The 13599-nt window shown below is 40.1% G+C and overlaps 1 protein-coding gene across 2 annotated transcripts in view; it reads left to right on the plus strand.

Moving 5' to 3' along the window:
• LOC115917977 (protein FAM193A-like) overlaps positions 1 to 13001 on the plus strand; it is a 38154-nt gene extending 25153 nt beyond the window's left edge. For both annotated transcript variants that reach the window (XM_030986085.1, XM_030986086.1), the window contains 13 exons: positions 311 to 495; positions 1096 to 1183; positions 1873 to 2078; positions 2616 to 2864; positions 3047 to 3263; positions 3787 to 4795; positions 5637 to 5781; positions 6515 to 6665; positions 7321 to 7395; positions 8395 to 8559; positions 9223 to 10516; positions 11112 to 11190; positions 12476 to 13001. In XM_030986085.1, the coding sequence (XP_030841945.1) occupies positions 311 to 495; positions 1096 to 1183; positions 1873 to 2078; positions 2616 to 2864; positions 3047 to 3263; positions 3787 to 4795; positions 5637 to 5781; positions 6515 to 6665; positions 7321 to 7395; positions 8395 to 8559; positions 9223 to 10516; positions 11112 to 11190; positions 12476 to 12572 (3960 nt within the window). In that variant the 3' untranslated portion in view covers positions 12573 to 13001. The remainder of the gene's footprint in view (positions 1 to 310; positions 496 to 1095; positions 1184 to 1872; positions 2079 to 2615; positions 2865 to 3046; positions 3264 to 3786; positions 4796 to 5636; positions 5782 to 6514; positions 6666 to 7320; positions 7396 to 8394; positions 8560 to 9222; positions 10517 to 11111; positions 11191 to 12475) is intronic.
• The last annotated feature ends 598 nt before the right edge of the window (positions 13002 to 13599 follow it).

The following is a 13599-nucleotide window of genomic DNA, read 5'->3' on the forward strand; positions in this document are numbered from 1 at the left end:
TTAAGTTTCAACCATAGGCAAGTGGAGATTGTTGTTTGCAACAGTGCATTAACCTGGTCTTGGAAGACCTTTGCTCTGTCTGCTGAACCACTATGTACAGGTACATCTGTAATATCTGAAGCGGTTGAATTGACTTAAGAAAGAATTTTGTATACCGGTAGCTCCCAATGTACCTGTATTCCAAAGCTTCCTGTGAAGACTGCAAAAGAATCAGTCGGTCAATTCAACCAGATCACCCATATAGTTGTCTAGGAATACAAATCTGTGGGTTTGCAGAGTCTAATCTTTTAAATATTTCTTGGTCTTTCAGGAGAAGGAGCACCTGCACAAGTTCAACCTAACGTGGCCGCTGCACAACAAACACCTGTTTCACTCCCTGATCTACATGGAGCCGGGTCTTCATGATAATCTGGGCACACTCATCAAGCAGCTTAGGGCCGTCGCAAGTCAGAAGGAACCTTACCACGAAGAGAGCTACTCTAATCTACTGCAGAGGTTAGTACCAGTACAAAAATACCTAGGCTGTCTTATGAAGAATTCTTCAAAATTAGAATAAATCCACAACATTCATATATTTATTATTGTTATCATTGTTATATTAATGTATTTGAATGTTTGGATAATAAAACCTCAACTCAACTCAACAACATGGTTGAAAAGACTTTTTAAAAATTCAACTCAACAGCAATTTCAATATCCTCTTTTTATTGCTTATTGAATATCATATTCAGGTACAGTCAAACCTGTCTATATCAACCACCCAAGGGAAACACAAAAAGTGGCCTTTGTAGACAGGTTCCTTTAGTACATGAGAAACCATTTTCAAGGGAAACAACAAATGTGGCCTTTGTGGACAGGTGGTTGTTGTAGACAGGTGGTCACTAAAGCATGTCTTCATAATGTTTGCACATTTCAATTGGTGGTGTACAAGGCTTTTGTTTCAGTTCTAGCATCTCTCATATTTTTACTGTTATTTTTATACTGTCTGAACATTCTGAAATCAGCAATTATATAACCAATGTATGGATGAATAGTTAAACGAATAAGGATTACATTTCATTTTTTTCTTTAAATTCTTTTTCTTCATTTTTCCAGATATCTACAGTTTGACAATGACATGTCAGTGGTAGCAGTGGTATGGAGAGATTGCCTGCAGCTTATAGAAGACTATACAGATGAACAGGTAATACAAGACTCTCTCTCTTTTACATCACTGAAATATATACAAATCGTCACTTTAATAAGTGAAATTGGGTGTAGAGATGTAAAGCTTTGGTTTATTTGCTCCTCATCACGTTTGGTAGTGTCTGATATGCTGAGTACTTCAGTGGATGGTCTTTCTTGTGTCTCTCAAGACATCGAGTTTGTCCGAACTTACATAATGAATAATACTCATGTGAATCTTGCTAGGTAGACACATTTACCCTTTGAAACCTTGTGTAATCATAAATCTTTGAATAGGAAAAATAAATAATGAGCTCACACAAGATTTTAGGCTTTGTAAGCATCTCTTTGCAGACTATATTTCTCTTTTCTGCTGCATTATTGTAGAGCGCTTAGAGACTTCTGACAAAGTAAGTGTTAGGCGCTATATAAGCACTGTAATTATTATTATTTATTATTATTATTTTCACTCAAGTTGACTAGATTTGAATTTTACTTTATGCATGTGTTCTAAAAAAAGAGAATGTAAAGGCTAGGCAAATCATGGCTGCTTTTTCTTTTGTATTTAAGCTTATTGATGAAGGTCCATATGTGAAGGTATGAAGTGACAAGAAAATTTACCACATTGGTTGTACAATTTTATTCAGTATGCACATTTTTTTTAAGCAGAGACTTATTATCACCTATCCTTTTCCCATTATCCCTCAGGAGTTGTACAAAGGGAAGGAAGCCCTCAACCGCTCATGGGATACGGGTGTCACGACGACGAGGCCACGCCCACTATCCTGCGAGGCCACCAAATCGACCAATAACAGGAATCTGTTCCAGTGCCACTCAGCATTGATAAATCACATGGCGAATGGAGGAGGGAATCAGGAGAATAATACCAACCACAGAGGCTCCACTAAGAAAAAGTAAGTGATGACATTTTAAAACCTCATCCAGGGCAGCGTCTTACGAAACCGTCGTAAGTACAAGTCCGGCAATATCCCATTGAAATGCATGTATTAAGTTTAACACACATTTTAATGGGATGTCGGTGAACTTGTACTTCTGAGGGTTTCTTGAGACGTTGCCCTGGGGATTTCTAGTTTTGACAAAGTTGAAATGATCAGGTTGTAGAATTGGAATACCATAGATGAGACTGGACCTATTTGTAATGTTTTGTCGTAAATGACTTTGATGTGGCTGCTTTTTGGTCATGATACATTTAAATTCACCCTTGAACCACTCTTAGAGAAAAAAGGTTAAAAGTTATTATACAACTATAATTGAGAAAACAACAATAGAATGGTACAAATAGTTTTAAGGGGCAAACAAAAGATTTGAAGAATTTTTGTGTGTGGATGTTGAGCCTCCTAAATATTACAATAAAATGTGAGAACAAATGCTAGGTAATTATCCCCCTTAGTCCAAGACATAGAGCTATAACTATCGTTTTTTGTCTTCAGGTGCCTGTGTGATGACTGCAGTCTAAACAGACTGACCTCCAGCCTCTTGACCCCTGACCTCTACGAAGAGATTGGTCTAAAGCTGAACGAGGCAGCGCCCGGGGGTCAGCTGTCAGCCCTGGATACCTACCTTCAGTCCATCAATCCGCCTGACCTGTCTTCCACCACCTCCTCATCGGATTGCTCTTCCCAAGGCGACAGTGAAGACGTCATCCCTATCTTCTCTCGTAGTGATCTCATTCACTCCGGGTAGGTCACTTCATCTTCTAATCCACAATGCAGAAATCATAATAATTATAATAATAATAATGATAACATTAATACGGTTTTATTTACTCAGAATAGCCTCATTAGTATTAATACCTTTGTGAAGTCAGTAAGATTACATCTCAAACATTCTAATCATATCATCTCACTATCCTGATTTACAGCTTCTGTTCTCCAAGAAGCGATGACTCTGACGACTCGGACGACCTAGACTCTGAGTCGTCGCCTTCACCGTCCCATGAGAATGCCTTTGAAGATGAAGATGACGACGGAGAAGCTAGACCGAATGAGAACTCTTCAAGGAGGGGCAGGGCGAGGTGTAGAGCATCTTACTCTGGTGGTGGGGACAGACAGAGCAATGGTGGTGGTGATGTCAAAAAGGTGCGTTTGAGTTTCATATCCTTCTTAGTCAAGGAAGCTCTCATATTTTGTTGTAAAATGCATTCTTCAAGGTCAACTGCCGAGAGGTAAAAGAGTTGATTCTCTGTAAAATGATATCAGTTAATGCTCATGTAGCTCTCAGCAGTTGAAGTGTTTCAGAAGAATGAAAGCAAGTTGGAAACAAAGACTATGAAGCATGCAGTCTCATGTAATAGAGCTCAAAACAAGTACCTAAAAATGCTTTTTTGGGGGTATAGGTTGAATAAGAGAAGAGTGTACTTTGAGAAACGTTTGCCCACATTCGATGATGTAGAGATGACGCAAGCATTCTAACTTTGGACGAACACTAATTTTTTCTAAAAATGTCTATTGTTTTTGTAGTCCATTGATACAGTCTTTGCGAATTGTTTCATATTCTTTAATTGATCAGATACATTAGCAGTCATTCAAGTTGAGATAATATGAGTCACTATTGTTGGCGTTTGTGTCAAATCCAATATTTTTTCCATCTTTTTTTTGCTAGGATTCCAATATTTCCAGTAGTCAGCCATGCGAGTGTCATGTATGTGCTGCCAACAGTCCACACCTTCCTGCTGCTGCCATGATGGCGGGCAATGTCGGGGACACCAAACCCTCGTACCTCTTCTACCCCAACCTCCAGACCCACCAACCACTAGACCTCAGCCACCCAGGCATCTCGGCCAAACACCCTCTCATCCACCCCCATCTCTACAACCTGACCTCTCAGAAACCCAACAAGATCCCCAACCACTCCCAACAAGCATTCCAGCTCAACCTCGACGCATCCGACGGGCTTCAGAACTACGGCGACTGGAACAGTGCCTACGAGAGCGCCAAGATGGTACTTCACACGCATTCTCACTCTCACTCTCACTACGGGCACGACGAGGCGCCAGACCTCATCCAGAGCGCCAAAGCGGCGATCCAGTCCAACTGCCGCGCGGAAAAGAGCGAGAACCGTTCAGCTAAGATAGTACCAGTACACCAGGGGCATCACAACTCTGAAGGGAAGACGACCAAGGAAGAGAAAGGGAAGAAGCATAGCCATGACGGCTCTGGGTCAATCAGCAATGGCATCAGCGAATGGACCAAGCAACAGAGACTAGGGCAACACCTCCACAATGACAAGGGCAAGAACTCTAGTCTAGTCGCCCAGGAGCTGTGTGCCAAGCACAATTTCCCGACAGTACCGAAGCTTCCCAACAACAATATGTTCATCTCCCCAGCCCTTCTCCAGGGTACCGATGCAACGAGCGGAGCGGTGACCCAGGAGAGTCTGGCGCAGTTCAGCTCCGGGGTTCTAACCCAGCAGGCTCTTATGACCCAGGGCATGCTGGCTGCTCAAGGGGCAGGGCTGCAGCTGCAGAATGCAGGCATTCATGTGGCTGATGTGCACCATCTCCAACAGCAGCAGCAGCAGCAGCATGTGCCAAGTGATGGCAAGAAGAAGAAGAAGAGTCAAGGTTGTGGGGAAGAGACGTTACCTACTGAACCTACAGTCCGACTACCTGGTAAGTTTACACTGTAAATTCTAAATTGGTGTCTCGCATTTATTGTTCCAAGTCCAGTAGTTCTTTGATTCTGCAGACAATCATGAAAATGACTTGTTAGCATGAAATTGGCATCAAGTGACGTACAATACATACCTACATTTCTTCATGGAATGCCACATACAATGCATGCAAATTTAGTTGTACTCTTATGAACATTCACACATTTAAATGACCTTGATTTCAATCAGATGGGCACAAAAAAGGCAGAGCTTGAAGGTAGATATAAGGCCTTGTCTTTTTGAGAGGGCAGTTGTGCTCAATGAACAAGGCAATGCACAAATATATGCTGGCCCCTGGGAAATTCCAGCCAAGCAAAGCTTAAACTTTATGATTATGACTTTCATACAGTGTCCTTCAAGTCTAATTTCTTTCAAAGTCTCTCCTTATTTAAAGAGAAGGTCGAGTTCTGGGAAGAGGTGAAAAATAATTTGTCAGCTTTATCATTGTATTATGCAAGTGTGGAAGAACATCAGATAAAATATGTTCCCTGAAAAGCATTGCTCTTCAAATGCCTTAATATTCTAAATACGGCTTAAAAATCGGGACAGATTTTTTATGACACATGTTTGTGTAGTCCCATATACATCTATCTGTGTACAGTGCTTGTAACTTAACCAAGACTAGACCAAATTTCTTATCATTTTGATGATTCAAGAACCTTGTAGTAAACACAAATAGTTATATACTAGATGATCAACCTTTTCTGATCAATTCCACAATGTTTCTTTCACAATACAATCGCATGACCAGAACTCAACTTGATCTTTAAACATGTTTCCTTTGATTTCCTCTTCTCCAGATTACCTGAACGAGCAGCACCTGCACGCCTGCTCACATCAGAACCAAATCTCCCATCCATCCGGTGTCTTGGGCGGCAATGCTGGCTTGTGTAATAGCTCCATGCAGACTACGGCTAGTACCCCAACCTCGGCTAGTGTGTGCAGGTATGTACTGCTCTCAAACGGCGGCAAATACTCACAAAAAGATGATACAATCAAACCTGTCTATAGCGACCGCCCAACAGAAACACAAAAAGTGGTCTTTTTAGACAGCTTCCTTAAATACATGTTTCAATTTCAAGGAAAACAAAAATATGTGTTCTTTGTAGACAGGTGGCTTTTGTTGACAGGTGGTCACTAAAGCAGGTTTGACTGTATTACCATAATCTCAAGTACAGTCAAATACATTATAAAGAACCACTCAAGGGAAACAAGAAGTGTTGCCCTTGTAGCAGGTGATCTTTCTGTGCAGATAGATGCTGAAGCAGTTGTTTTATAATTTTGATTGTTGAGATTCAAACTTGTTTAACTTGTTTAACATGTTATAATGTAACAGATGGAAAAATATTGAATTATAATTATACTAAAAGAATAGAATTTATATAAATGATCTTAAACCAAGTATAGATTACATCACCATCTGCTGGGAACCGCAAAGGTGTAAACTCAAGGTTAAAGGTCAGAGTTAATGCCTCTTGAGTTCTCGGATGGTATAGTGTAAATGAACTGAATAGAAGAAAAGTTGCTCTTAAACTTCAAAACTTCAAAACTTCATATGTAACCAAAAAAATTATCAGATGTTAACAAGAAAACTCCTCCCTTTGTGTTACTTTGTCATGACCATGGCTACAACCATAAAGTTAAGCATCATTGCTCTCATTGCCTTTCCACCTAACAGTAGTGAGCCAGACTACGAAACACCCAACTACCAACATGACGATGACACGCCCAGTAACTATGACGACAAGGACTCCAACGCATCCAGCACTACGAGGGAGAGGGAGTCTAAACATTGTGAATGCTGCTATTGTGAATTCTTCGGTCAGGGGGTAAGTGGAAAATTGTATCCGTATGTTTGCAGCATGCTGAGTGGTAATTATTTTGGCTTGGAAACAGAAAAGAGAAGGTTGAGTTCTGGGGAGAGGTGTAAAATAATTTGTGAGTCTTATCATTGTATAATGCAAACAAGAACATCATATAAAAAATGTTCCCTGAAAAGCATGGCTCTTCAAATGCCGTAATATTCTAAATTTGGCATGTAACATAAAAATCAGGACAGAGTTTTATGCCACATATTCATGTAGTCCCATATACATCTTTCTGTGTACAGTGCTTGTAACTTTACCAAGATTGGGCCAAAAGAACCCTGCAGTACACACCAATTCTTATATGCCAAATGATCACCCTTTTCTTATCGATTCGAAAACGATTCTTTCACAATACAATCACATGACCAGAACTCAACTTTATCTTTAAGTTACCTTAAGTTAAACCTGGCTAAAATTATTTCACTGAATCATTGAAGACTTATTGATAAATGAAAAGATGAACAAATAAAATTAATTAGGTTATAGAGTAAAAATGAGAATGTAATTTCATAGTCTTGGACAAAAGATAGACCATTCCGGGTAGAGATGAAATGTCATTTGCAAACCTATTTACTTATATTTTGTCAACATCAATTTCTTTTTATTTTACTTGTAGCCTCAACCTGCCCCAACGAGTCGAAACTACACAGAAATCAGAGACAGACTGCGACTAAGACTAAGAGAGCGAAAGGTAATGTTAAGTTGTTATCAGTAGTATGAAATGCTTTCTGTATCAAAAAGGAAATCAGCATATCGCCCGCTGAGAGCCTGGCTCTCAACAGATGATATATCCTAGTGATGTATACTGCATTCAGACCTTTATGTAAAACCAAGCTGTGAGCGCCATGTATGGACTATTAAACAAAAAAGCGCTATTAACACACCACAGGAGCTATGTGGCTTCCATGGTGCCACAGGACAGCCAGGCACTTGCTAATAAAGATCCTTGTATCGCAAAAATAGCCCTTAGGTGATGATCACAGCTAGGCTTTATGCTAAAATTATATCCAGAGTTATGAAAAGCAAAGAGAATCCAAAGCCTGGGTTGCTTGTAGGCTTTTTTTGTACATGCTCATATATGCATATTGACTGAATGAAAATATAATCAAATGTGTTGTAGTAAAATTAGCACTAGGGTTTCAACAATAGGCTGTAGCTAGACTTTTGTTACAGATATGTTCTAACTAGTACATCTTCATGGAATTCATTTAGACTTTTGACCATTATTAATTTTTTTAATATCATGATTAAATTTTGGTCCCGACAGAACCAACAAATATTTTTTCTTCAACTCTAGTGGCAGCATCCCAAAGATTACTTGCCTTCTTTTGAACTTGAAATTCATTGTGAAGAGATTGTTGTTTGATCACTAGGAAATGAGTTTTCATGTCAATTAGGCCAACAACAAAAAAGATGTTGTATTGCCCTTTGCGACAGACCCAAATATTTGAAATCTACGGTCGGCTCTTTAAAAGTTTTTTTTTTTTTACTGTTTTTTAGAGAAGAATAATATTAAAGCATTCAAAACAGAGAAATATCAGCCCAAAGAGGGAGTAAAAAAAAAAAATAAATTAAGATTTCTGACTGACCGACCCATGTTTTGGCACCTAAATGGCAATACAACATCTTTTTTTTAATGACTTATGTTCAACTTCAGTCATATCTAACTCTCTCACCTTCACTACCGCAGCCCAAAGACCATTCGCCTTCCCATGAGCCGCCAATCCAACCTCCCAATGACCTGCTACATGCGGACGAGCGCAAGGTAGAGGACCTACTCTCCTTCATAGAGGGCGCTAAGAAGACCAAGAGCAGCTCCAAGGCAGCTAAACGGCAGCGGCAGAGACAGAAAAAGGTGAGCTCCTCAGTTTTTCTTGTTCGGTCAGCCCATTTCGTAGTTTGCACCAGTTTGTGCCAGTTTGCTTCTGAGTAGACAAAAAGTCATGCCTATCAAAGTGCGAAATTCTGTATGGATCAATCAGCCTTTTGTAGGTGCCCCAGCTTACTTATGAGTGGTTATGTATTAGAAAGTTTACGTATGACTATGAGAAATGTGAAAACCACAGAGTTAAAAGACAGATAAGCATTTGAGAAAGTTGTTATACCATTATTACATACATGAAAAAGCAAAAGACACCTGAAGTGAGGTAAGATTGGTTAATACATAGGGAAATACAGTATTCCATTGTTAAGTTTTCTTTGGGGGGAGGGTCGCTTGGAATATTTATTAACTCTGATAACTCAAATAGTTAATCTATATACCATTCCTGCTTCTCATGGTACTTCATGAAATTTATCAGTATATCATGTCTGTAATTCTTAGCCTGTTTACTCATTCACAAAACTTAACTTTTTGTATTATACAAGGATGTGTTTAATGGCATATATAGCTTTCTACCATCTCTGTTTGCTACATCCAGCTCTAGACACACCAAAAAGAATAAATGTTTCTGATTGTGGGTAATGATTGCTCATTAAAATCCAATATGTCTTTCTGTTTTCTTTAATGTCTGAACAGGCTGAGCAGAAATCCAAGAGTGTGCCTGATAACGGTCACAAGAAAGACATCCATGTCCCTGTATTTTCTCACCATCACTTCCATCACCACCACCACCATCATATGGAGCTTACCAGAGAGAAGCAACTTGAGGCAGCATCACAACACAACACCCACTGCAAGGCACAACCTTCCCATCCAACCAAACAACTACATCAGGCACCTGCCAAGCAACAATCCCAGTCTCGAGAAACCCAGCAGTCAGAATCTAAATCCGTACCCACATCCAAGGGTCAACCCAGACCACAATTGGACCAAAACGCCAGCTTGGTAGCTTCTCAACCTTCGTCCATGCCGATGACCTCTTCTTCTTCACCATCATCATCGGAGCTGTCCAAGCAAGCTTCCTCAAACTCCCGAGCAGTGCCCATGGTCACTTCTCAGGAGATCGTCCCCAAAGATGACAGTACCAGCAAGAAGGGCAAAAGCTCTGGAGCAACCCAACCGCAAGTCCAGGCTAATGCACTGTCATCGAACGCTGGTAATAAGAGCGTAGAGAGTAAGGCCAAAGGTAAACAGAATGGAGCTGGGAAGCAAGGCCCATCGTTGGCTCATCCTGCGGAGGCTAGCACAGAGGGCAGAGGAAAGGCAGATCAGGATACAGGGAAATCCGCCAATAGACGTGATCAGGGAGCCAGCAATAAGACAGGCAGCCAATCATCACAGCAGAGACTCACCCAGAACCAGAAGCAACAGCAGCAGCAGCAACAGAAGACTGACAAGATGTCTAGACATGACACCACTAATGCATGGAAGACACCTACTACAGGAGGACAGGAGAGGTTACTCAATGGCAATGCTAGTGACAGCAGCAGTGGCAGTAGCAGCAGGTCTAACAGTGTTGGCAACAAGAGCATCAACAGCAGGACCAAGCAAGTTGGGGCAGCTTCTACCAACATTGATGATCCCCATTTGAAGAAGCAGGCTACTCTCAAGCCCTCACAGGGTACAGCGATGTCGGCAGCAGCAGCAGCACAGGGTAATCCAAAGGCCACTGCCACCATCCACACCAAGAAGGCCAACCAGACTTCCAGCAGCCTCAAGGAACAGCTTCCACAGAAGATGGACGAGACAGCCACTGCCAGACTCGCCAGCAAGCGATCAGAGACTAATCACAAAATGGACACCAGGACGTCACATAATGGGGGTGGCCATGAGCAGATGACGAATGGATTGGCTCTGTCCAATGGAAGTAGCACCACTAACAAGAGGCGCAAGAAAAAGAAGAACTCTGACAATCCAAATGCATCCATTGGTGAGTTGGCCCAAAGTTTAAGTTCTCATCAGTTTCATTGGATAATTTCAACTACTTCCAACTTTACTTAAAAATATAAGAATAGGTGAGCGGAAAGTGCAATGTGTACTGGAGCATTACCCTAAGCGTCGAGACTCATTGGTTGATTTCTTTAAATGGTTGATTGTAACATAAATAGAAAAACAATTAGGAAGTAGCTCTCTTTATGAATTTCAAGGGAGTTATAGATATATTAGTAATAATCAACTGGTTTCATACCCTGCCTTCTTGTGGTCATGTATAAATGGATTAGTTGTGATTGTCATTAATGACAAATTAGTACCTGATTATCAATGAAATTTATGATATATGATATATGTCGATACTTGGCATATACTTTTACAGAAAATGTGAGGAACAAAATAGAAACAAAAATGAGAAAAACAGTTGCAATGACATGAGAAATATTGCAGAAACTCTTCTTCTTCAGGGATTTGATGAAATGATAAAAGATGGTAAATAATTGTATGATATCGTGTGTTTCTTTACATAGAAAAGGTCTTATGTTTGACTAGCGAATGTGAACAAATATTGTTGATTTTGATTCCCTTCACAGATGAGATATTCCTCCCCAAGGAGAATGTTGACGTGAATGAAATGGACGAGACTGAGAGAGAGCTGGAAGCCTTCAAAAGGTGAATATAACTACCCTCCCCCAATACCTGCACCCTGCTGTTCAGTCATGTCTCAAAAAGGATTGTACAGTCAAACCTGCTTTAGTGACCACCTGTATAGAAAGACCACCTGTCTACAAAGACCACATTTTTTGTTTTCCTTGAAAATGGTTTCTCATTGAAACATGTACTTGTAGCTGTCCTTAAAGAACCTGTACTTAAAGAACCTGTACTTAAAGACCACTTTTCTTGTCTCCCTTGGTTGGTCATTAGAGTCAGGTTTCACTGTACCAGACATTCTTCTGCAACAAATGGTCTGCAGTCAATTTCATATGCTAGCCAAATTCCTAACGTCAGTCCTGAGCCAAACATGTTACCTGACCATGACCCTGATCTTCAAATTGACCTATAACCATATTTCAACTGCAACCCTAACCCTATACCTTTGACAAAATATAGCTGAAGTAATCGTTGCAGGAGCAAATCTGGGCTTACTCACAAAATCAGCCTTTCCAGTATACCTTAAATATTCTAGATGGGAATTGTTACCATTATACTTTATCATGGTCCGTTTTCAAGCCAAGTTATTATATCCTTTTATTTAGAAAATGTCTTGTAGAATAATTTGCTGCAGTGTGGTTTACTGATGAAGTTAATCTTCTTTAGTATCCACCTGTCTCTAAAGATTTTTTTCTTCTCCCCCTCAAACAATTTTTATCATGGAAATTTGCATAAACAGAACTTTTACTTAAAGACAACCTGCATGCGAAAGCCTGTTATTCTTTTAGCTCTTTTGAGATATTGTATGAGATATTTCCTCTGGCATCATTCACTCTATGTTCTGATAACCGCCTGTAATCACTTTTCTTTGGTAGATAATGAATGTTAAGCACAGTGGACACTGATCCGATTACTATCTGATCTCAGTTCAAAGAATTCCCAATGATATTAGTTATGGAAATTTGAACAAAACATGCTCTTCCTGAATGAGGTTCTGAATAATTAATTATTGTCAGCTTCAAATCCTTGACTAATTGTACACAATAGCACGACTGGTCAAATGTCACTATGATTCAGAGCCGATTTTGACTTTTTCTATTACACGTTAGCTTGCATTCCCCTGTTTTTTTTATTATAATATTTATTTGACTATTCATAATTTGATATTCAAGAATTTGCACGTTTCAATGGTCATATCAAAGGCTACAAATTTTTCAGAAAATTAGTTCGTAGTTGGGTTGTGCAGTGTGGCCTTATTTGGGAGCAGAGTAATGATAACTTTTGTCTCTTTGTTACTTTCTCTCAGGTTCTGCATGGCCTCCACTCCCCAGGAGAAGAAGGAGAAGGTGGTCTTTAACGTCAAGGACCTGTCCCTCAAGAAGAGCAGCCTTCAGGCCCACTAAGAGAAGAGACCAGAACCATCATTCCATACATTTACCAACTAGACCAAGACAATAGGCCCAAAGCAACATGTTCACTTCTATCAACCAAGATGCCAAGATATTCTGCACTTGCGATATGGCCCAAAGACTCGAAGAGTGCGACCCCAACGAACTGTCACCAACTAGACCAAAACAATGGACCCAAACCAAAATGTTCACTTCTATCAACCAAGATCTTGCACCGATGCTAGATATTTCACACTATTGATATGGCCCTAAGACTTGAAGAATGCATCCAACTAGACCAAGACAGCAGGCCCAGAGCACATTCATCCCTTCTATTCGGGAATGGTTCCAAGATTTAGATAGCACTGATGCCAGTAATCTTCAGCACTATTGATATGGCCCCCAAGACTGGAAGAATGCACCAACATACAGTCACCAACATACAGTCACCAACTTGATTGAGACAATACACCCAAAATAACCGATCACTCCTTTAGCTGTAAAGATCTAGCTAAAATCTAGCATTAATTCCAGTCATCTTCCAACATCTTTCATACAACCAAAAGAATTAACATGTACCGGTACTCCTCAACACTTTAGTACTAATTAGACCAAGTCCACAGGCCCAAAATGAATTCCTCTTTGTTTCTTTCCCTGTTCCAAGACCCCCAAGTCTAACCACCACCAGCAGCAGCAGCACTAATTCAAATTATTTGCTCAATCTTGATATAGCTCCAATACTTGAAAAATGCATGTGACTTCTCTCTCTCGATTAGGATGTATCATTCGGCTGTGCAATACATGAATAGCATACATTTTCTCAGAAGGGCATTGACTCATGTAATTTTACATCAAGTTAAAACCCCTTTGGCTCCAAAACAGATGGCATTGAACATATAACAAATTGTCAGGTACTTGAATTGTGATACGATAATAGGTATGAAGGTTTGGAGCAGTAAAATTGCTTTCAGGTGCACATAGCTACGGTAGACATTTCCTGTTAAAAATAGTGATGACAGCACATCGACTTTGGTATTCTTGC

This window comes from Strongylocentrotus purpuratus, unplaced genomic scaffold, assembly GCF_000002235.5.
Source record: "Strongylocentrotus purpuratus isolate Spur 01 unplaced genomic scaffold, Spur_5.0 spur5_scaffold_15, whole genome shotgun sequence".
In the NCBI taxonomy this organism is placed as follows: domain Eukaryota; kingdom Metazoa; phylum Echinodermata; class Echinoidea; order Camarodonta; family Strongylocentrotidae; genus Strongylocentrotus; species Strongylocentrotus purpuratus.